Source organism: Pelobates fuscus, chromosome 9, assembly GCF_036172605.1.
Source record: "Pelobates fuscus isolate aPelFus1 chromosome 9, aPelFus1.pri, whole genome shotgun sequence".
Lineage (NCBI taxonomy): Eukaryota > Metazoa > Chordata > Amphibia > Anura > Pelobatidae > Pelobates > Pelobates fuscus.
In genome coordinates this window covers 101,466,978-101,489,129 of record NC_086325.1, presented here as the reverse complement: position 1 = coordinate 101,489,129, position 22,152 = coordinate 101,466,978, and the positions used below count along the sequence as shown (strand labels likewise).

The following is a 22,152-nucleotide window of genomic DNA, read 5'->3' as shown; positions in this document are numbered from 1 at the left end:
CTAGCGAACCGAATTTACACAGGCGCCGCTTAGTCTCCCGGTCCCTCCGACCTAGCGAACGTAATATACACCCTAGAACGCTAGTCTAGACAAGACACCGGTGTCCGGCTAGGGCTATTTACACCAGGACCCCGCCTGACTAACCAAATCAAACGGTCTGACTAAAGAGCGTTCGATCGAGCGGTGCGCCTTCGCTCCTTCCCTCCGACAGAGGGGGCAGATACAGATTCAAAAACCCCTTTGGGCCTACCGCACAATCGGTATACCCCTAGCGGGTCCTGCCGTCTAAAACAGCAGTTGTCTTACCTCCTCGTTCCTGAACCTGAGTTCACACTCATCGACGGGGACACCCCAGCACTTCTCACGTAGAGGCCGATGATCTCCTGGACAACAGACCAGTGGCGCCGAGACGAAGGGAGGTCCACGCAGAAGTTCAGGGGTGCAGCCGTAGAGAACGTGGGCAAAGATAGACCGTCTCACGCCTCTGCCTCTCAGCTACCGTTGAACGATGAGCTTCCCGGCCAATGCACCAAATGATACCGGAGAAACTGACGGAAGCCAAGCACAGAGAGATGGACACAGGTTTCTTCAGGAAGGAAGAGATTCTTTATTGGATCACCGATCGGGACTCAGAGGGACTAGCGTCACCAAAATACAGCAAGTTCTGAGCCCCGGACAATAGTGCAGGCTCCTTATATAGGCATATAACTCCTCCCATATTAAGCTCCACCCGCACATTCTCTTAACCAATCAATACAAATAAGAATTAACTTCCTGTTTGACCGCATGGCTTGTCCAGCACAATGGAGGAGGGGGAATACTATATCCTGTATTCTTGCACATGCTCCGTACACTACTGATCGTATCTTGCCTCGTGCAACCAACTGATCGATACGTCAGCATATGCACGTACACATGCCACGTGGTAATCTCGGCCTACTAAATTTATTTTTACCGAGATTCCACCACAATATATGGTTACTTATTGCGGGTTAAAGATATGTTGAGTGTTATTCTGCAAATATAACAATAACGCTAAGTCTTAACATGCATTTTGTACGTTTGAGGGGGGCGATATTTCGCTGCAATCCTCCCCAGAACTCTTACTACACCTATGTTATATATATCTTTCACTTGAGAGTACATTCTCTTAAAATTCTCATACCCCCAGGAATCCGCATACCCTCGGACGGTCCACCTAAGCTAAACCCCCCTACTCAAGAGACACCCGAATTCTCTTACACAGAACCGGTTGCTCAATTTTCTGCAGGTATGTTGGTCACACGCTTTTCTTTTTCTACAAGGCCACGGTAGTTAATTCCCTGCCCCTTAGTCATAGAGGTCCGCGAGGCCAACTCCCATCCTCCACTTCGAGGTACTTTACGCCCCTCGGGCCAAATCATAGTTAGCCGCCTCGCAATTATATAGAGAGGGCGACACCTGTCACTACCAACCCCTCCCCCCCCCACTTTTCCATCCCTACTTACCCTTGGAGAGGCAACATCCCGTTTCACTGGGCAGGTTAACATACCCCTCGCGCCAACTCATAGATAGAGCCTCTCTAGCCACTTGGCACTATCAGGGCCTCACCTGCCACGAAACCTAGATTTAATTTTTCGCCATCTGGCACTAGCTAGCTACCGGCTATTCCTCAACAAACCGCCAACAATACCTGTTATTACTTTCAGTATGTCCCTGCACCCAGATGATGGTGATGATATGTCAGTCCCTAGCACCCCGGCTAGGTCACTTACCCCGACACGTAAGGACGACATAGGAAGTCCCTCGTCCATCAGATCGTGGACTATCCCTCGCATCACGGCGGAATTACGCAAACGCAGTATCCCTTTCCCGGCCACGGCCAGGAAAGCAGAACTGTTCAAACTGCTTAGAACAAACACCCTTATTACGGACGCGGGGGAAGGCACTAGTAGCTCCCAAGACCCGACTCTCCATGCTATGGTTGCCTCCCTAATTTCTTCTATGGGGAAGGTCAACGACAGACTGGAAAGGCTGGAAGCATGCAGCTCCACCATAGAGCCACCTGTGCCTCTCGTTGTAGCAGCCCCGGTCATACCCACAGAAATAGCGGGTAATCCTATACCTAACAAGGCAGCGGCACACGTTATTAACCCTGCCCACATGGTTCCGGCTAATCTTAAAAAAGACATCCTGGAGGGCAAGGACGTTAACTTGGTCTCGTTGCTCATTGCCTCCCAGGATGTAGTGGAAAACCGCTCTTATGACTACGGGGACATCTCTGTTGTTCTAAAAGCCAGAGACCCCAGACTCAGTAAGAAGTTGACCATTCCTGATTTTGTCCTGTCTTTTGGTATCTTTAGGGATATCCTGTGCACAGTTCATCCGCATAGGAGAGAGGAACTGGACTTATATATGCATAAGCTGGTGGACCTGGGTAGCAAATATGGTGGTTACACTTTTTACGACTACCACAAGTCTTTTTCGTCTAAAGTGTCAGCCACATTGTCCCAGTATGGCATCCAGATGGATTGAAGCCAACTGGACAATGAATTGTTCCTCAGACACTTTGCGGGGCTCAGGACACCAGCTTGTGCCATATGTACGTCACCCGCTCACTCAGCTTATTTGTGCCCTCTCTGCCCGGACAGCGCTCCCAGCACGTCCCTACAGCACCCCTTTAAAGCTGAGAAACAGACCAGAGACAAATTGGTAGTGTACCTAGGCAAGTCACAAATTTGCAACAACTTTAACCCCTTAAGGACACAAGACGTGTGTGACATGTCATAATTCCCTTTTATTCCAGAAGTTTGGTCCTTAAGGGGTTAATGAAGGCTCCTGTGGTTACAGCGCTTGCCGCTTATTACACGTGTGCTCACACTGTTTTCGGGCACATGCGAAGTCCATGTGCACAAATAAAATGTTTCAGAAACCTTATTTGTCTCCAGTGAACGTTCCTGCATTTGAACACATGCTGTCCTCTCACCCCTCTAAACACCTGGTGGAATTTTTATGCACAGGTCTCACCCACGGGTTTCACACGGGGCTCATTTACATGCCAAGAGGGGTGTTAGAATGTCACAATTTACAGTCAGCCACTAATAACCCTACGGCAGTCACTAACTTGCTACAATTGGAAGTGGACCAGGGATTTGTCATTGGGCCTTTTGATAATCCCCCCTTCTCCAGCTGGAGAACTAACCCTATCGGGCTGGTCTCAAGCAAAAATTCAGATAAACAAAGGCTCATCATTGACCTATCTGCACCTCACTCTTCAGCCATCCCCAGCCTAAACTCACTGATTCCTTCTGAGGAGTTTTCCTTACAGTACTCCACTATTGACCACGCTATTTCAGCTATCAGGTCAGCAGGGGTAGGTGCCTGGCTTAGCAAGACGGATATAGTTAATGCTTTTAAACTGTTACCTATACACCCCTCGTTATGGCACCTGCATGGAGTTAAGTGGCAAGAAGCCTTCTACTTCTTCACAAAACTCACTTTTGGGGCCAAGAGTAGTCCAAGGATCTTTGACACGTTCGCAGAAGCTTTGTGTTGGCTCCTCCTTAATACCTGTAGGTGCCAAAATGTGATACACTATCTGGATGATTTCCTGTTCATCGAACTCGGGGTCCCCGTATCACCCACCAAAACTGAAGGTCCAGACACAGCCATCAATTTTCTAGGTATTCTGCTGGATTCAGCAACGATGATGGCCAGCCTCCCTAGTACAAAGATTGATAATATCCTACATGACATTAACCACTACATGCACAGAGGGTCATGCAACCGTAAGGAACTACAATCACTGTTGGGTTCACTGAATTTCGCCATGCACATAATCCCCCAGGGCAGGGCTTTCATTTCCAGGCTCCTCGCCCTGTTCCCCACCTTCGCCAACGACTATGCCCGCATATCCTTGGACTGCCCTGCGACTGCCGACCTTCAGATGTGGTACAAATTCCTCTCTGACTGGAATGGTAGGAGCATGTTCCTTCCACAGCTGGATTCTCAGTCACCTGTCATTTGGACAGACGCAGCATCATCCGCAGGATATGCGGCCATTTTTGGCACAAATTGGCTCTGGGGGACGTGGCCAACAGAAACACAGGGTATTGAGGGGTTTCACACTAACTCGGCCCTCTTTGAGGTATACCCAATAGTTGCCACTGCTGTCACTTGGTGTAGGTTGTGGAAAGGTCAGTCAGTACGCTGTTTCTCTAATAACATGGCAATATGCCACATTATCAACAAAGGCAGCTCTTCCTCTTTGATAATTATGAACTTCATTAGGAAACTGACATGGCTGGCAGCTACCCATCACTTCCAAATTGTATGCTCTCATGTTCCTGGCAGAGACAATACGGCAGCTGACCAGCTATCTCGCTTTCAATTTCAGGCTTTCAGACGGTCCCTACCCTCGGCAGCTCGCATGGCAACCCCAGCGCCAATCTTCCAAGACCTTGTCATGGAGTAGATGAACTACTTCAGCACAGCCTCACTCTCACAAAATTAGCTTTGTCCACTAGCACTCAACACTCATATCATAGAGCATTTCACCTGTATAAACGTTTCATGTCTGACCATCACCTAACCAACTGGTTCGAGGTATCATCACTAATGGCTTTTGCATCCTTTTGCCACCTTAAGTTAAAATTCTCACACAACACCATTAAGCTTTACCTCACAGGGATACAACCCCACATGTACTACTCCTTCCCTAACCACAAAGGGTTCTTAACCTCATACCCCATCCGCACACTACTGAAGGGTATAGCAAAGGCAGACGGTCCATCAACACTCAAAAGATTGGCTATTGACATAGAGATGTTCAAATCATTGTCCAAAATACTCGATCAGGCACCATTTGAACCCAATACAAATACGGTTATTAAAGCCGCCATGTATCTGGCCTTTTATGGGTTTCTCAGACCACGAGAATTCACCGTTAGTGGCCAACTACATAGCCAAGGGTGCCTCCTCACGTCACATCTCACGAAACACACAGACTACTACGTCCTGTCTCTACCTAAGACTAAGACAAGTCAGAGGGGGGAACCAGTTCACATAAACTACTACCCCACGGGTAACAGTTGGTGCCCAGTAAAAGCACTAGACGTTTTCGTAGCCACGCAATCATCACAACCAGCAAAACCTCTACTAATGTTGCACGGTATCATTCTCACCACAGCAAAATTCATGCTTTACGTTCGAATGCTTATCACCCGGCTTGGTCTGAACCCTAGTAGCTACTCGGGGCACTCTTTCAGAATTGGAGCGGCCTCCACAGCCTCTAGCCAAAACGTTCCCGTTCATGTCATTAAAACACTGGGTCGGTGGAAGTCCTCAGCTTACGCCACCTACATCCCACACCCAGTCCAAGAGCTTAGGAGGGCTTTCATTAAGATGTCTTCCTAATTAATGTGTTTGTATTTAATGTATTTATGTTTACCAAATAAATGGTTATCTTGCTTTCTCTTTTTGCCCACTTTATTTAGCGGCCTACCGCATACATCGGTTTCGGCACACCTCAACCGACTATTTCCTTTTATTGTATTACTCTCCACCAGAGTATTCCATATCCTATGAGAATGCCCCGAACACAAATATATATATATATATATATACACACACACACATATACCGCTGTGTGTGTGTGTGTGGGCGCTGTGTGTGTGTGTGTGTGTGAAGGTGCTGTGTGTGTGTGAAGGCGCTGTATGTGTGAAGGCGCTGTATGTGTGAAGGCGCTGTATGTGTGCGCGGGCGCTGTGTGTGTGTGTGCAGGCGCTGTGTGTGTGTGTGAGGGCGCTGTGTGTGTGGGCGCTGTGTGTGTGTGGGCGCTGTGTGTGTGTGAAGGTGCTGTGTGTGCGGGTGCTGTGTGTGTGAGGGCGCTGTGTGTATGAGGTCGCTGTGTGTGTAAGGGTGCTGTGTGTGTGTGAGGGTGCTGTGTGTGTAAGGGTGCTGTGTGTGTGTGTAAGGGTGCTGTATGTGTGTGTAAGGGTGCTGTGTGTGTGATGTTAGTGTGTGTGTGTATGTGTGAGGGTGCTGTTTATGGTTGTGTGAGGGTGCTGTGTGTGTAAGGGTGATGTATGTGTGTGTGCTCTGTATGTTTGTGTGTAATGTGTGGGGAGGGGGGCCGCTTAGTTAATATCCCCCCTCCCTTCTTACCTTTTCTAGGGAGGGGGGACCGTGCTGCCATCCATCCCTGGTGGCCCAGTGGTGAGTGAACTCCCCGCATCCTGCGGGGCTAGAGTTAACTCTCGCGAGATCTGAGCGTTGCTGCGGTTACCACGGCAACGCTCCGACCTCGCGAGAGGAACCCGGCGGAGCTGCTGGTTGAGCTCCCCGGGTCCTCTCCTGCCTCCATCCATGCTTGTGGGTCTGTGAGGGAGATCTTTGATCTCCCTCACAGGCCTATGGAGGGAGGCACATAGCGCGGGCCACGGGGATTAGGGTGTGCCTAGGCACACCCGTGTGCACGCCTATGCGTATCCCTTTCTCTATCCCCCCACCTCAATCACTGATTTCAGCATTAAGTTACATATTAGAGTGGGTGTCCGCCTCTTGCTCTTTGTTCACAAATGTTAATTCCCTGCCCCGCGGCAACAACGGAGTTTACCGATGATCTTCCTAAGAAGGGTAGTCTAGTTCAGCTGAGATAATTAGCTACTGCTTTCTCTATATCTTTAATATAAAATCCTCAGACTAGTTGTAATCCACAATGTCGATTATGATATGCTAGGCTGGTTTTGCCATATATTGTTGTTTTCAATGCTATCAAACATGCCTTACCTTTTGACCTGATGGTACATACCCTCCAGTATCTAAAATCTGGTCTGTGAGCTACTTTTAGACCTGCCTGAGATATCCTGTTTTAGTGCACTCTTAAACAGAATGCAGCTTAACTATTATCTACTACTAATAATACAAAAATGTTCCCGAAAAAGTGTTTGCCATGCAACTGTTCTACTATGTATAATGAAACGCTTGCATCAGCTGTCGTGGCAATGCAGGTTTGTCTGTATATAACATACACAACAAAAATAAATGTAAAAAAATTAACATATATTAATGCATATTAATTAATTACTGACCTAAGGCTACAGTCTTAATATCCCCACTTAATTTCATGCAACCTCCCAGTGATTGTTCTAAAAACAAATGAACAATAAACTGAAAAAAAATAAAATATATTCTCCAGGGCTAAGTCTTCTTCGGAGCTGCCACAAACACCTCCTCGTCTGACATCATACTGGAGGCTCTCATAGAAGCATTGGGGGCATGCACAGCGCTTGACGTGATACACCTATGATCTTGCTTTAGAGAATTGTTGAACACAATGATTGTCTAATGCAGACTGTGATGTCGCTGTCAGGGGCATACCTAAAGCATTTGGCCCCTGGGGCGGGTCCTATTTTTGGCACCCCCCCTCAACTTTTGAATGGAAAAAGCAACCAAAATGTTTTAAAATTTATTTAGCACTGAGCAGTGTTTGTGTGTGAATGTATGCATGTTTTTGTATGGAGTATATGTGAGTGAATTTAGGGGTGTGTTTGTATGTAGTGTTGGCGTGCAGTGGTATGGTTATATATAATGGTGGGGTTTGTATGTAATGTTGATGTTGAAATGCATGAGTGTATTTGTGTGTAGTGTTGGCGAGATTTTGAGATGTATGCACATATACACATACACAGACATACACACATTCAGATACATATACACACATGCAGATACACTGTGCTCTGCATGCTGGCATCTGACAAAACATTTGCATATAATTCACATTAGCCACCCAAATTTCTTTCTGTTGTGGGCTGGCTGACACCTCTTAATTTCGATCTTTGTTTAGCAGATAACTCCCCTATTTGCTATCCTTATGTGGGCTTGCCATATTTAAGGACACCAAATAAGGAGCTATCTGTTAAAGAGCACCCTCAATTGGTATCTTCAAATATAAAAATCTCACATACGGGCACCAATTCAGGGAATTATCTACTAAACAGCTAAAGGATTAAAATTAAAAACGCCCTTTTCTTATTTTCAGTTGTTTAGTAGATAAATCCCTTATTTGTTATCCTTATGTGGGATTGCAATATTTAAGGACACCAAATAAGGGAGCTATCTACTAAACACATACACAGAGATACACACAATCACACACATAATCACAGATATACTCAAACACAATCACAGACCCACACACATACAATCACAGACACACAATCACATACACACACAAACATTACATACATACACACATTGATTAATTAAGAGGCCCACCCAGCCTCCCTACCTTGCTCTAGAAGGGCTGGAGTGGATCCTCAGTCCCTGGTGGTCAGTGGTTGCTGCTGGGATCTCTGTGCTCTTCTGCACAGGTTCATTGCACGCCCTGTAATGACGCTGAGGCCGCGATGACACCATATCCCGGCTGACGGCTCACTGCAGGGCGAAGACCGTCAGACACAGTCAGATGCACACAGTCCCACACACAGTCACTCACACACAGTCACTCACACACAGTTACAGGCAGACAGTCAAACACACAGTCACAGGCAGACAGTCACACATACACACACAGTCACTGTCACACACACACAATCACAGTCAGAGAGTCACACACACACAATCACAGGCAGACAGTCACACACACACACACACACACACACATACACACACACAATCACAGGCAGTCACACACACACACACACACACACACACACAGGCAGACAGTCACACACACACACACACACACACACACACACGCAGACAGTCACACACACAGTCACAGACAGTCACCAAATAAGGGAGCTATCTACTAAACACATACACAGAGATACACATAATCACAGATATACACAAACACAATCACAGGCAGACAGTCACACATACACAATCACTGGCAGACAGTCACACACACACACACACACAGTCAAAGACATTCACAATCACAGTTACACACAGCACACACTCTCTCTCACTTACAGTAAGCTTGGGCTAGAGGAGGAGTGGATTCAGTCCCTCCTGTGCTGTAGTTGGGGAAGCAGGGACTCCTTCTTGCTTCCCCCCTGTGTGATCAGTAAGAGGCTGCATTGAGCTCCGCCCCAGCATTCGGCCTGGCTCCGCTCCCACGGCCGTTCTAGCTCCGCCCCCTAACTCTCCGTGCAGCCAGGTCTCCTGCTCTTGCTCCCAGCCCCTGCGTGTGTGAGCTGTGTCGGCTGCCTGGTGCAGCCACACAGCTCACAGAACTTCAAACCTGGCCAGCACTGGTGGCACCCCCTACCTGATGGCACCCGGGCTGGACCGCCCCCCCCCCCGCCCCACCTTAGTACGCCACTGGTCGCTGCATATGGGAGGGTATGAGAGCAAGGAAGTAACAGTCCCAGTCCTATACCCAAAGGGCTTGGAGAAGTGACTGAAAGACATGCTTGCAACCATCTTTTAGTAAAACAAAGACATAGGCTAAAACAGTGTTCCTTTAACCCCTTAAGGACCAAACTTCTGGAATAAAAGGGAATCATGACATGTCACACACGTCATGTGTCCTTAAGGGGTTAAAGGAACATTATAGTGTAGGGAAAACAGATATGTATTTCTGACACTATGTCTTGTGTACTGCAGGGGTTAACCTTAACATTCCCAAACATAACAACATTTAAGAAATACACATAATAAGTACAGTTAAAAAATTATATGACTCAGCTAGTCCCCCCCCCCCACCCCCTTTTAAAAGTAGGAAGGTGACCTAACCCTAATAAAAAACCATGTCATGGAATAAAATAAAATTATAGGGAGGGGGAGGAGCCTAACCTCGAGCCGGAGCGGTCGCCACCTCGCAACGCTCCGATACCGAAATTGAATAAACAGACGATTCTTGGGGGACTCACCCCATTATCGTGCATATAAACACCGGCTCACCCTAAGGGGCCCGCCAAGAGGCACTCTATGCCGCCAATGCAAAATGTCAAAAGCGGAGGCCTGGGGCCTACAGACCACACACAGGCCTAGACCTGTCGGCACTACTTCACGGCCTTGAGCCCCTTGACGACTCAGACACTGAGGCTTACCTGCCCGCTCCGCCACTTATTCAGACACCAACCATGGGGCGCCGGACACAGAGGCAGAACCAAGAGACACCCTCGGGGACCAGAGACATTGGGTCCATGCTCCAACGGCAGCCACTAACTAAAATGGCGGCAACGGAGCCTGAGGCCATACCGGCCGGCGTGGATGGAATACAGCCTGACTCGGCCCCTGAACAGGTACTTCACCCTGCGGGGGACACAGAGGGATCAGCCGCGGTCACACAACGCGACTTTCGTAACCTGGTCGCAGAGATAAAGGGCCTATTAGCAGCCGATGTGGCAGGGATAAAAGCCGACTTACAAGCAGTAACTGACAGGGTGGCAGTGTCAGAGGGCGACATCACCGACCTCCGAAGGGATCTGTCGGCCCTATCGGACACGGTTTTCACCATGCACGTGACTCAACAAACCCTGGCACTCCACTACATAGCTCTAGACGACAGGTCACGACGCAATCACCTAAAAATAAGGGGCATACCCGACCCGATCACACCCGAAGAACTCCCACATTATCTGCGGAGGCTGGTGGCCTCGGTGCTTCAGCCCGAGCCAGGCAAAGAAGTTTTCCCTAGACGGAATCTACCGCCTGCCGATACCGGGCAAAGCCCGGGCGTCAGTGACAAGAGACGTCATAGTCCGCTGTTCTACCGCGCAAGATAAACAAACCCTGCTGACAGCACTACGGGGCAAGACACTGCTAACATTTGAAGGCTCCATACTCTCCTTCTACCAAGATCTTACCAGGTCTACTCTGCAATGGAGAAGATCTCTGAATCCTGTTACCAGCCAGCTACGAACGGCGGGCGTGGAATATCACTGGAGATCACCTAGGTTCCTTGTGGTGTCTCACGAAGGGACATTACATAAAATATCTACTCCAGCAGAAGCACCACAATTCCTACGGAAACTGGGCTTAATGGCCCCGAAGACAACCCCTGCACAACGATCCAACCTGCAGGCACGGGACCCACAGAGAACCGTCCCCTCCACCTCAGGGATGCTTCAGACCCCCTCATCGGGGACTTGAATATGGAGGACGTTGATAGTCACGAAGATGCAGTTCGAACTCGTTGTGATTAGTGTAACAGCACACACAGTTTTTCTAACCAGTTTTTTACCCATGACTCAGTCCATGGTTTGGCCTGATACAGCTCCAATGCCCACCCCAGTCCAGATAGTTCAAAGGAGCCCAAACACCCATAGAGAGATGCTCCGGCTCTCAGAGGCTAGAGTGCTCACCCACATATGATGGAGTGCACTCCCACTCTAATAACTCCCCCGCTCCCTCCCCCCGCTGCCCCCTAGGTTAGGGGTACATTTAGAAGACAGCTGAATCACTCACCTGATCCTTAGTCACGAATCAGTAAGCGTAGATTATGCCGCTGCTCTCCCTAAGCTATTTTACCTCCATGTTACAATGTCAATGTATGGTTGTTACTTTTTTTTTGACCCGATTGTCATCTCAGGACATATCTTGTCTCGTGTAACAAATTTTGCACCCATCCCTCTTTATTTCTGTACCCAACCAAGCACTGACATAACAAAAAGAAAACCTTCAATAAAAATTAATTGACAAAAAAAAAAATTATAGGGAGGGAGGGCGGGGAACAGCTCCAATCCAAACTTTACAGCTATTTTGAATACTAATTTATTACAGCTGTTTTGGCGCCAGCTGCTATCTCAGGACACCTTATATATTGCGGTTTCCCGCCTTACAGTGCCCTCGTGGACAAGCACTCCAATCAGAGCACTGTCCACGCGGACCTCTGCACTATCTGTCCGCGAGGGCATCGCACAGACCATGCCGATGCCCTCGCGACCTGCCAGCAGCGTGCACGCATTAACCCTCCCACTGCTAACCCCGCCGCGCACATGTGTACAAGGCGATTGACCGTGTACTGTCTAATAGTGCTGTTTAAGTTGCTGGCCCCCCCATTGCCCCAGTTAAAAAGGTATTTTACTCACCTTTTTCCAGCACTGTAAGGAGACCGATGCTCCTCCTCCTTGGCTAAGATCATCAGTTTTGATGATCTCAGCCAATCCAATTCTTCCCAATGGAAAACTATTTGGATGCTACAGCGCAGAGCATGGAGACGCTGAACATCAGTGGTGCACATTGTGTAGCACTGACCAAGGAAGCACATTTTCTCTGAAAAGGCAGTGTTTACATTAAAATGCCTGCAGGGACAAGCTGTAGACACCATAACCACTACATTAAGCTGTAGTTGTTCTGATGACTATAGTGTCCTTTAAGTTTGCTAAAAAATTTTGTGTAAAACGCCAAAATTTTGCAGATTACATCTTAATGACTAAACTGAGGCTAAAGTAGCTGGTATTGAAAATGCGGCCAACTCTTCTATAGTTTGCCATTCATATTTTCATTTGTTAAAATGAGTTGTTTAGCAAATAACTCTATAAGAGATCAGATGTCCCTTGCTTAGAAAAGAATCAGAGGCGGTTCTTCTATGTGAGCTGTAATTAACTCATAATTATTGTTTGGGCTAATGAGCTACATTGTAGACACCCCTCAAGTGCCCCCCCTCCCTTTTTTAACTCTGATATTTATGACCTTCTGGGGGAAAAAAAGAGAATTTGAAATATGGCCTGGGTATGAATTTAATTTCCCAGAATGGAAAAATATATAGCTTATGTGGAGACCAAAATACATTTATAAAATGTAAATTTAAATAAATATGAATCTGCAGAGATGGATAAATAAGCAGAAACATGGTGAGTAGAAAAAAAAGATGGAGAAATAAAAGATTGACAGAAAAGGAGGGGCTTTGGCAAAGTCCTCCAATTTTGCAGCGATGAAATGGAAGATATATTGGTAGTAAGATGTAGAAATAAAATGGAATGGAATATGGTGAAATAGAGTCGTGAACGGGGGATGGGAGGGGAAGTAAAAGGGTTATGATGAACATGTGTCAATTGCCAGCTGATTACAACAGTGTAAACTACTGCAGCCATCATCTTCCTCCTCATCAGGGGAGGAGGCAGGCTGGTAGCGGCACATCATCCCATCCCTGGGTATAAATACACCATATAGCAAGGACAGTATGGCTCTCAGGCTGACAGAGCACTGTGTCACTGTGTTGCTGTGACAGGGGAGGGGGGCGGTGTGTGAGATCTCTTAGTTGAGCAATGCAGAGCCTTGCCTCAGTCAGGATGAGGAAGGATGAGGTTGCTGCTCTGTGCTGGGGGCTGTGGGATGGAGACTGCTGGATGGGACGTGAGGCATCCTAAATGAAGAGCTACCGTCAAGAGGGAGACCTGTAAACGGGACTGGCAAGGGAGCTTCCCAGGGGCAGCTGCATCAAGTTACTACCCCAGGGCAAGATTTCATGAATCTAATAAACAGGTAGGCAGGATTGGATGCACATGTATGGGGAGATATAAATGTACAGATTATAGGAGGATGTGTTTATATGAATGCATATATGTGTATATATATATATATATATATATATATATATATATATATATATATATATATACACACACACACACACACATACACACAAAATAAATAAATTAAATACTGGACATATATTGTGGGCATCATAGTATCATAATATACCACTAGAAAGAATATTAAGTGTTTTATAAATGTCCCCAGAATCCTGCAATGGCATTATTTTCCATTAATGAATCTTCATTATTTGGTATATTTTATATTACATGATATTTTTACGTTAGGGTTAGTGTAAGTGTTAAGGTAGTGTATGGGGTTAATGTTTAGTCTTAGGGTACAAAAGGAGTTAGTGCTTAGTGTAGAGGTTATTGTGTAGTCGTGTGTTAGGGTAGTATGTGTTAAAAGAAGGACTTTAGCCCTTTAGGGACGGACAGCATTGGGACATATGTATTCCAGGGATGCTTGAGGTTAATGAGAGTTACAGTCCTAGGTGGCAGCTATTACAGCAGCTGTCTTTAAAATGGTGGCAGGTGCTGTTCAATAATGTAACTCCCACTAATCTTGAGCAGATTGGGATTTGTATGTCCCACATCTGCCTACGAATAGGGCCCCCAGACTGCACAGAGGTTATACCCATTACGGGAATAATTGCACCCATAATGTCACCATCCATGCAGCACCAGATTCTGTAACATGGTCTAACCATTTAAATAAATGCAGATCATATAATATATTATGATACATGAGTGACATACAGCTGAAATCATCTCTGCATAACTGCGTACACAGTTATGCCTGGATCTGTATCTATGTCTATTATTAGCTAAACATGCTATTATCAGCATATATGTGTGTATGCATTATATTTACGGTAATTGGTCGGAGGCCTATATTTGACATTGTAATGTGAAATTGTACACCCAAATTTAAATGGAAAATTATCTGTTAAAAAAAAACAAAAAAACTGTTGATTGTGTCCTGACATTGAAATTAAGCACACGTATAGAAATGGAATGTGAATAGATGTCCACGAATTAAAATTACACCTTTGTGTGATTGCATAACGTATGTGAAAAAAACATGTACACATATTGTATATGCATTTTTCTGAAAACATCATCAGCGTTTACCAGCAAAAACAAGAGATATGGCACTGTATGCTCAACATCATTTCAAAGCTGAAATTAAATGATTTGCAATTGAATAGCAACATTTTATTAGATAAAGTAATATCTGCATTATGTTTTATTATACCCGACTGGAGAACCAGCAGTGATCAAGTGGTCATGATAATCCATAAGGTTTTATTTTATTTCTTTATTTTACATATATTGCAGCCCGTTAACCCAACAGACGGAGATGATTAATCTTATAACTATATAGGAATGTCTGAGACACTTGCTTATTTTTGAGAAGGAAGTACCATTGTACCTATTACCTTGGGTGAAACAATTTTTTTTTACTTCAGAACTTGTTACTGACCTTATTAATAATTAAAGGCATTTGTGATGTAAAGGTTTCTTCTGTGTGATATCAAGCATATACCTACGTATGTGAAGAAGTATTATTTATTGGTATTGTTCTGTTATAGAAAAATACTGGGTTGTCACTGAACTTTGACCCCAGAAGACCATGGCTCAAAAGTTATCACCATGTGATGCGTTCGAAAGAGGAACGCGGGATTCTGTTTCCTCACTTGACTCTGACAAACTGCCCACTGCAGAAGCGACTGGAGAGGAATCTTCTGACAGCGAAGGGGAACAAGAAGGCATTTCTCACAAACTTATTCGGAAGGTGTCGACTTCAGGACAAATCCGAAGCAAGGTGAGAAAGCGGCTTGAACTGTACTCAAATTCAAGTTTATTTTAGTTACTAACCACCCAATTGTAGTCAACTGAGAACATAATTGCAACATAGAGACACGAATAGTTGATTTGAAGAAAAAAAGATCCACCACTGTAGTGGTGAGATGGAAGGGGTAGGTATTACGCTGTTGGTGGTGATTTATCAGTGTTCTGTTCTAAAAAGTGGTGCAAAAATATAAAATGGCAGGAGTCAACAATGGAATGTGTCTGTTGGTTCCACAGGTTTCAATAATGCTTTTAGTGCTTCAGACAACTTTTTAGAACAGATCACTGATAAATTTCCCTCCTTGAAACTTGTCTTTTGACAGGAGTTTTTTTGGATAAGTGAGTTTTATTTGTTCCAAAAGAAAGTTGGATTCTTTCTTATGTTGGTGATTTGATTTTTACTTTTACTGCATGAATTATGAAAAGCCAATTGTTTTGGTAAATGGGCCGCAAGACAATATGTGGAGACGGAAATGGTTACTAGATGAGCATCACACAGATCTTCACTATGTTATTGCTACTAAAGGAATCATTGCTTGATAATTTAAATGAATTTATGATATTTTTTTGACTCATGGAAAGCAGTTGAAGGTTTTGTAGTGTGACATCATTAATTTGAGATCAGTCTAATGAACTTTGTCAGAGCATCATTTACACAATGATGGGCTCATTTATCACAACACAATTTCTTATATTGGAAAGCAGTGCTCATACGAAGGTACGTGCTCATGTGAAGATGTGCGTGCAGTGTCGTTCACCCTATTACCTTCTTAGCAGTCTCACTCATTGGAAAATTACACAATGGGTTCAATGTATTATTCTTATGTGTAATTCTATAGTGGGAATTATCTTATCATTTTATGGTCTAATTTTTGGCAAATTTGTGGCACCATTTTGTCAGTTCTTTTTTTTGCATCTGCTCTTTCTTTTTCTATTCTAACCTTAAAGGACCACTCTAGGCACCCAGACCACTTCAGCTTAATGAAGTGGTCTGGGTGCCAGGTCCAGCTAGGGTTAACCCATTTTTTTTTCAGAGAAACTGCTATGTTTATTAATGGGTTAAGCCTGCCCCCTAATCCTCTAGTGGCTGTCTCATTGACAGCCGCTAGAGGCGCTTGCGTGATTCTCACTGTGAAAATCACAGTGAGAGCACGCAAGCGTCCATAGGAAAGCATTGTAAATGCTTTCCTATGCGACTGGCTGAATGCGCGCGCAGCTCTTGCCGCGCGTGCGCATTCAGCCGACGGGGCGGAGAGGAGGAGGAGAGCTACCCGCCCAGCGCTGGAAAAAGGTAAGTTTTAACCCTTTTCCCCTTTCCATAGCCGGGCGGGAGGGGGTCCCTGAGGGTGGGGGCACCCTCAGGGCACTATAGTGCCAGGAAAACTAGTATGTTTTCCTGGCACTAGAGTGGTCCTTTAAGGAACACTATAGGGTCAGGAACACAAACATGTATTCCTGGCTCTACAGTGTTAAAACCACCATTTAGGTGGCTAGCTACCCTTATCCCCCTTAAAAGGGGTTAAAACTCACCTTATTTCCAGCGTAGCGCGGGTCCGCCGACTCTGGCCCCACCCCTGATCCGACTCCTTGGTGACATCAGAATTTACAATTTTAGCCAATCCAATGCTTTCCCGTAGGCTGGAATCGGCAAGGAGTCGGAATGGGGCAGGGCGAAATGCCGCTTTGGCCAATCAGCACCTCCTCATAGAGATACATTGAATCAATTCATCTCTATGAGGAAAATTCAGCGTCTCCGTGCAGAGCGTGGAGATGCTGAACAGCGGTGCTGCCTACTGTGCAGCACTGCCCCAGGAAGCACCTCTAGTAGCCATTTAATAAGTGGCCACTGGAGGTGTGCCTAGGGGGCAATGTAAACACTGCCTTTTCTCTGAAAACGTAGAGTTTACATGGAAATCCCTGCAGGGAATGATAATACTCACCAAAACAACTGCATTAAGCTGGTGGTCCCTTTAATTTTTGAATATATGATTTTTTTTGCCAACACAATGGATTTACCAGACCTTATACCACTTTTTCAGATAGAAAAGTGTTCTGTTTCATTTATCTTTTTTCCACCACTCTAAATTTGTGGGGGGTTTTTAAACAAGAATTTCTGCAAAATCTAGAGGAATTTACTATGAGGAAAAGCGGAACATTTCGATTATTTTCGGAAAACGTTCATCAAAATAATGCCAGAATTTAACTGTCACATTTAAGACACCTTGATAAATAATCCCTTTATTGTTTATACCTTGGGCTCTCCTTTACGTAGATGTGCAATTATTTGTGTCTTGTAGTTGAATAATGCCTGCAATAAGAGATCTGATGAACATATCATAGTGCAAGTGCAAAAATATCAAGGTACTTAAAGTAGGATCTTAAAAATGAGCCTTAAATGGCTAGCCCACATCACATTCGCCAGGAACTATTTTATATTATTTAGAGTCTATCACAATAATTGGCTGATGCGCATATTTTCATATTTTCATCTGTTCTCTCAGCATGTCAACTTGCCTAACCCTGTGCCTATCATTTCTAAATGGTAGAAAAATGGTCAAACAATGGCAAAATCCCTAAAAAAATACCTTGTCAATAGTAACCCTTTAGATTGTAAGCTTGTTTAAGTATGGGACTCGCTAGGTCCATAAGTGGAATTTGTCTTGTTGAATTTCCGTGTGTATTTTGTCCACTGCAGGGAGCTGCTTCTTCCCTGTGTAGTACAAATACTTGGTGTATTATTAGACCCTTTTACCAGTACAATAACCTATTTCCTAACAAATTGAACTAAATAAGCAAATACGTAAAAAAACACCTCAAGATATGGACCTACCAATACCCTCACACCACAACAGGTTACATTTTTTTTTAAAAACATTTGTTTGTTAGTACCATTGTTAATACCATAATGGTGGGATTGGGGTGGAGATATTCATGAATTGATAGGAGAGAACATGCCTATTGTTCTCCCCTAATCCCCAAAACTCATAATTAGCAGCTGTTGGTCAAATTAAATTCAGATGGGCAGCTGTAAGTATTAAGTTATTAATATTATGGAATTATGTGGAGAACTGATTTGTGGTCCCACCCTTATCCTTCAACCATGGCTAGTGGGTGACAAGTTAATTAAACTATTTTGGGGTCTAAACTGTTTTATGAAAAGAGAAACCTCTGGCTACCTTCCTTAATAGACAGGGAATGGATGGTTCCTTGGCATGTAATCAACCAAAAATAAGTACAGTGGGACCTTAGTTTACAAACGCCTCGGTTAACATAATTTTCAGTTTACAAATGAAAATCCATTGAAAATAATGCCTCGGTTTACAAAATGTTTTCGCAATACAAAGCAAGTTTCCCCAGGATGCATTGCACCTGGGAGGTTTATAGCACGCTCCCCCCCCCCCCCCCCCCGCATGCTGGAACCTTTGCGTAGCACGTGGTGTAGAGTGTGGAGGTGTTGGAGCGAGTTTTGGAGCAATTCTGGAAATAGTTTTCGGTTGTTTTGGGAAGTTTTGGTGCATTTCTCAAGCTGTGGAAAGATAGGGAGCTGAGATTCGTCGTTTTCATGCCTTTTACTTTGTGTTCTGCATTGTGGGTTGGTTTCCATGCCAGCTCATTTTGACTTTTTTCTGACCTCCCCTACGGATTAAATGGTTTTCAATGCATTCCTATGGGAAACCGCGTTTCGGTTTTCAAATGTTTTGCAATAAGAAATGTCCCGGAGAACGCATTAAATTCGTAAACCGAGGTCCCACTGTAGTATCTATAACCTGGCTTGTGAATTCCCCCCGAGTAACTGATTTTATCCCCTCACTGCTGTTTATTGGGCGCAGGAATACAAAGATTATCAACGAGTCTGTCATCAAAGAATCGTTAATATTGAATCGACAATAACCTGTTTTAATTGTCAGGTGTCACACACAGACATAAGGAAACAATGACCCAACAGAAAGCAATTAATTTAAAGGTGAATCGGGAAAATAAAAGTGTTTTTTCACTTTATTCACATTTTCTATATTTTATTCACGTTAAATGATGTGCTATGTGTATCCATATGGTTTCAAATAAAAGATTTACCTGTCGTTTAACCCCTTAAGGACACATGACATGTGTGACATGTCATGATTCCCTTTTATTCCAGAAGTTTGGTCCTTAAGGGGTTAAAAAACAATATATAGGTTTCTTCAGGTAACTTGTTTGATTTGGCAAAATGCTCAGAATCGGTCAAGCTTCCAGTAGAGATATTTAAATAAAAACTTCACTGGCACTCTAAGGGTCAATTAACACTTCCATTTGAAGGCTACAGGGCTGGTGTTTTCAGGGGGCATGGGGGGGGGGGGGGGTGTAGTATCCTTTTATAACAAAATCAGTATCCCTTAGGGATACCATAAACTGCCATTTCCAATAGGCCAAATATTCCACCAGAATAATAAAATATAGGCCTATTTAATATGCCTGGCCTCACCTTTTTGTTCATATAAATATGCAGTTTCTCACAAATCAATTATTCAATAAATGTATAGAAATTGTTAAGAGTATGATATTTGTATATGATTAGCTATCCCCACCGCCCACTCCACTGCTTCATACACCCTTAAAATAAGCCCACACTCTGTTTTGTTGTATGTGGGAAGTGTGTTAGCATGGTTCCTATTTAAAATATAGGATGGGAAGGATTTTGCCATGTATTTCTACTGCACGATTATCTTATTCCTAGCCCTAAATCTGTTTATATATGTTATAATTATAAAGGTGCAGAGTGTTTCAATTGGTCTGAGATAACTGACAGTCTGCCAAGAGCAGGCAATTTGTTACATTTCCCACCAAAGAGGGGACATTTTTTTTTTTTAATGTGTAGTTAGCAAGGAAGTCAGAAAGACAGACAGAGAAACACACACAAATTATGAAAGCCAATTGAGAAGGAAATGATTTTCACCGTACCGGTTAGAGCTCTCATTAGCGCATACATACAGCGGGCACAGAATACACAGAAAGGCACAATACAGGTCAGGTAAAGCGTACACTCTGTAATGTACCCTGCATTGCCTACAGCCAATTACTTAAATACTCGAGAGCTTGGAAGAAGGTTTTAGGTTTTGTGTTGGCCGTCTGGTGAGCTGTCGTCAAAACCAATGCTTCTTTAATTCTTCAAACTGCACTCGGAAGTATGCTCCCGTTGCAGTATAGCTCTGTTACTTTTCAATAAGTGAGATACTCTATTGTGGTAAATAAAATTTAAGCTTTTTTTTCTATCATAGAATAATTTCATCATTAACAAATAATTTTAGATCTCAACATTACCCCCCCCCCCCCTTTTACAAACAGCTTACCCACTGCCCTTTGTGAGGATATCTGTCTAGCATGAGCAATGTGATAATGTCTGTTTATTAACCCAGGGCATAAAAGAACATACACGTGTATTCCGTCATCTAAATCCAACAATGACAAAGTCTTTTTACAAGTAACATATAGCGATAGTTTCTTTATATTATTCAGCATCTAATGATTCACTTTTAAAGGTCTTCATTAGTACTCAATCACTGCAGAGTTAAATACAGCCTATTACACAAGTCTAAATGCCAAGCTGGGTACAAATAAAGGAAGTATCATTATGCATAATAACAGATTTTTAAGGAAAATTATGTTGGGAAAGCTTGAGAAACACTGGTATAATTCACAATTGATAGGACATCCTGTTCAACTCAATTTAATTCATGCTTTTTAAAACCTATATTCTTTATTGGTAGGCTGTCTATTGTAGAGCTACTCAAAAGGGAATAATTTACATCAGTAAATTTACTGGCATTCCTTAAAGGCTTTATTTGATTACTAGAACACAGTGGTTCTAACTGGAAGAGTATCATAAATGAAATATTTGTGAATATACTGCAAGGATGGGATATTATGTCTTATCAGTATTAAAAATAAAGGCTTGACAAACCAAATGAGCAACACCTAAGAAAAAAAAATGGTCTGGGTTGGCGGTTTTTAAAAATATTTTAGAAATGTGAATAAGTTTGTCCTAAATTTTAAATTCATCATGCATACCTGACAGGGATCCATTAAGACATAATTGAATAAAACATTAAAAATCCCTTTTTCCATGTGATGCTACATTTTCTTTTAAATATATGAACAAAACATAATTAATGTGATAAATTAATAAAAAAGTTAAAGGTAAGATGAATGCTATCCAACGAATGTATACACATTGTCTAATGTTTCATGTTTTTTGTATTACGTAACATGCTATGAAAATCCCAATAAAAAAAAAAATAATAATATATATATATATATATATATATTTATTTATTTATTATATTTAATATGTGAAAGATTAAAGGGACACTATAGTCACCAGAACAACTTCAGCTTATTGAATTTGTTCTGGTGAGTAGAATCATTACCTTCAGATGGCTGTTAGAGATCCTTCCTGGGTCATGGCTGCCTAAAATGCATCCAAACATTCAGTATTTCCTCCCTCTGCATGCAGACACTGAACTTTCCTCATAGAGATTCATTGATTCACTTCACGTCTATGAGGAGATGCTGATTGGCCAGGGCTGTGTTTGAATCATGCTGTCTCTGCCCCTGATCTGCCTTTGTCAGTCTCAGCCAATCCTATAGGGAAGCACTGTTATTGGGTCAGGCTACCACTTCTGATGATGTCAGCAGACTGTTTGTTTTTCTGAGTCTAACAGCATGCAGAGTTACAGCTTCAGACTTGAATACAGTAAGATCTTTACTATATTTATGGAGGGTGAGGGGCCCAGGGGGGCTAGATGGTGGTTTTAACACTATAGGGTCAGGAATACATGTTTGTGTTCCTGAC

At 43.7% G+C, this 22,152-nt stretch overlaps 1 protein-coding gene across 3 annotated transcripts in view; it reads left to right on the top strand.

The window, feature by feature from the left end:
* The first annotated feature begins 13,146 nt into the window (after nucleotides 1–13,146).
* The window catches only part of LOC134572917 (diacylglycerol kinase delta-like), a 198,125-nt gene continuing 189,119 nt past the window's right edge, over nucleotides 13,147–22,152 (top strand). For 2 of the 3 annotated variants that reach the window (XM_063432221.1, XM_063432220.1), the window contains exons 1-2: nucleotides 13,147–13,419; nucleotides 15,065–15,297. In XM_063432221.1, coding sequence (XP_063288291.1) covers nucleotides 15,106–15,297 — 192 coding nt within the window. In that variant the 5' untranslated portion in view covers nucleotides 13,147–13,419; nucleotides 15,065–15,105. The remainder of the gene's footprint in view (nucleotides 13,420–15,064; nucleotides 15,298–22,152) is intronic. The other variant, XM_063432222.1, reaches the window with a different exon arrangement.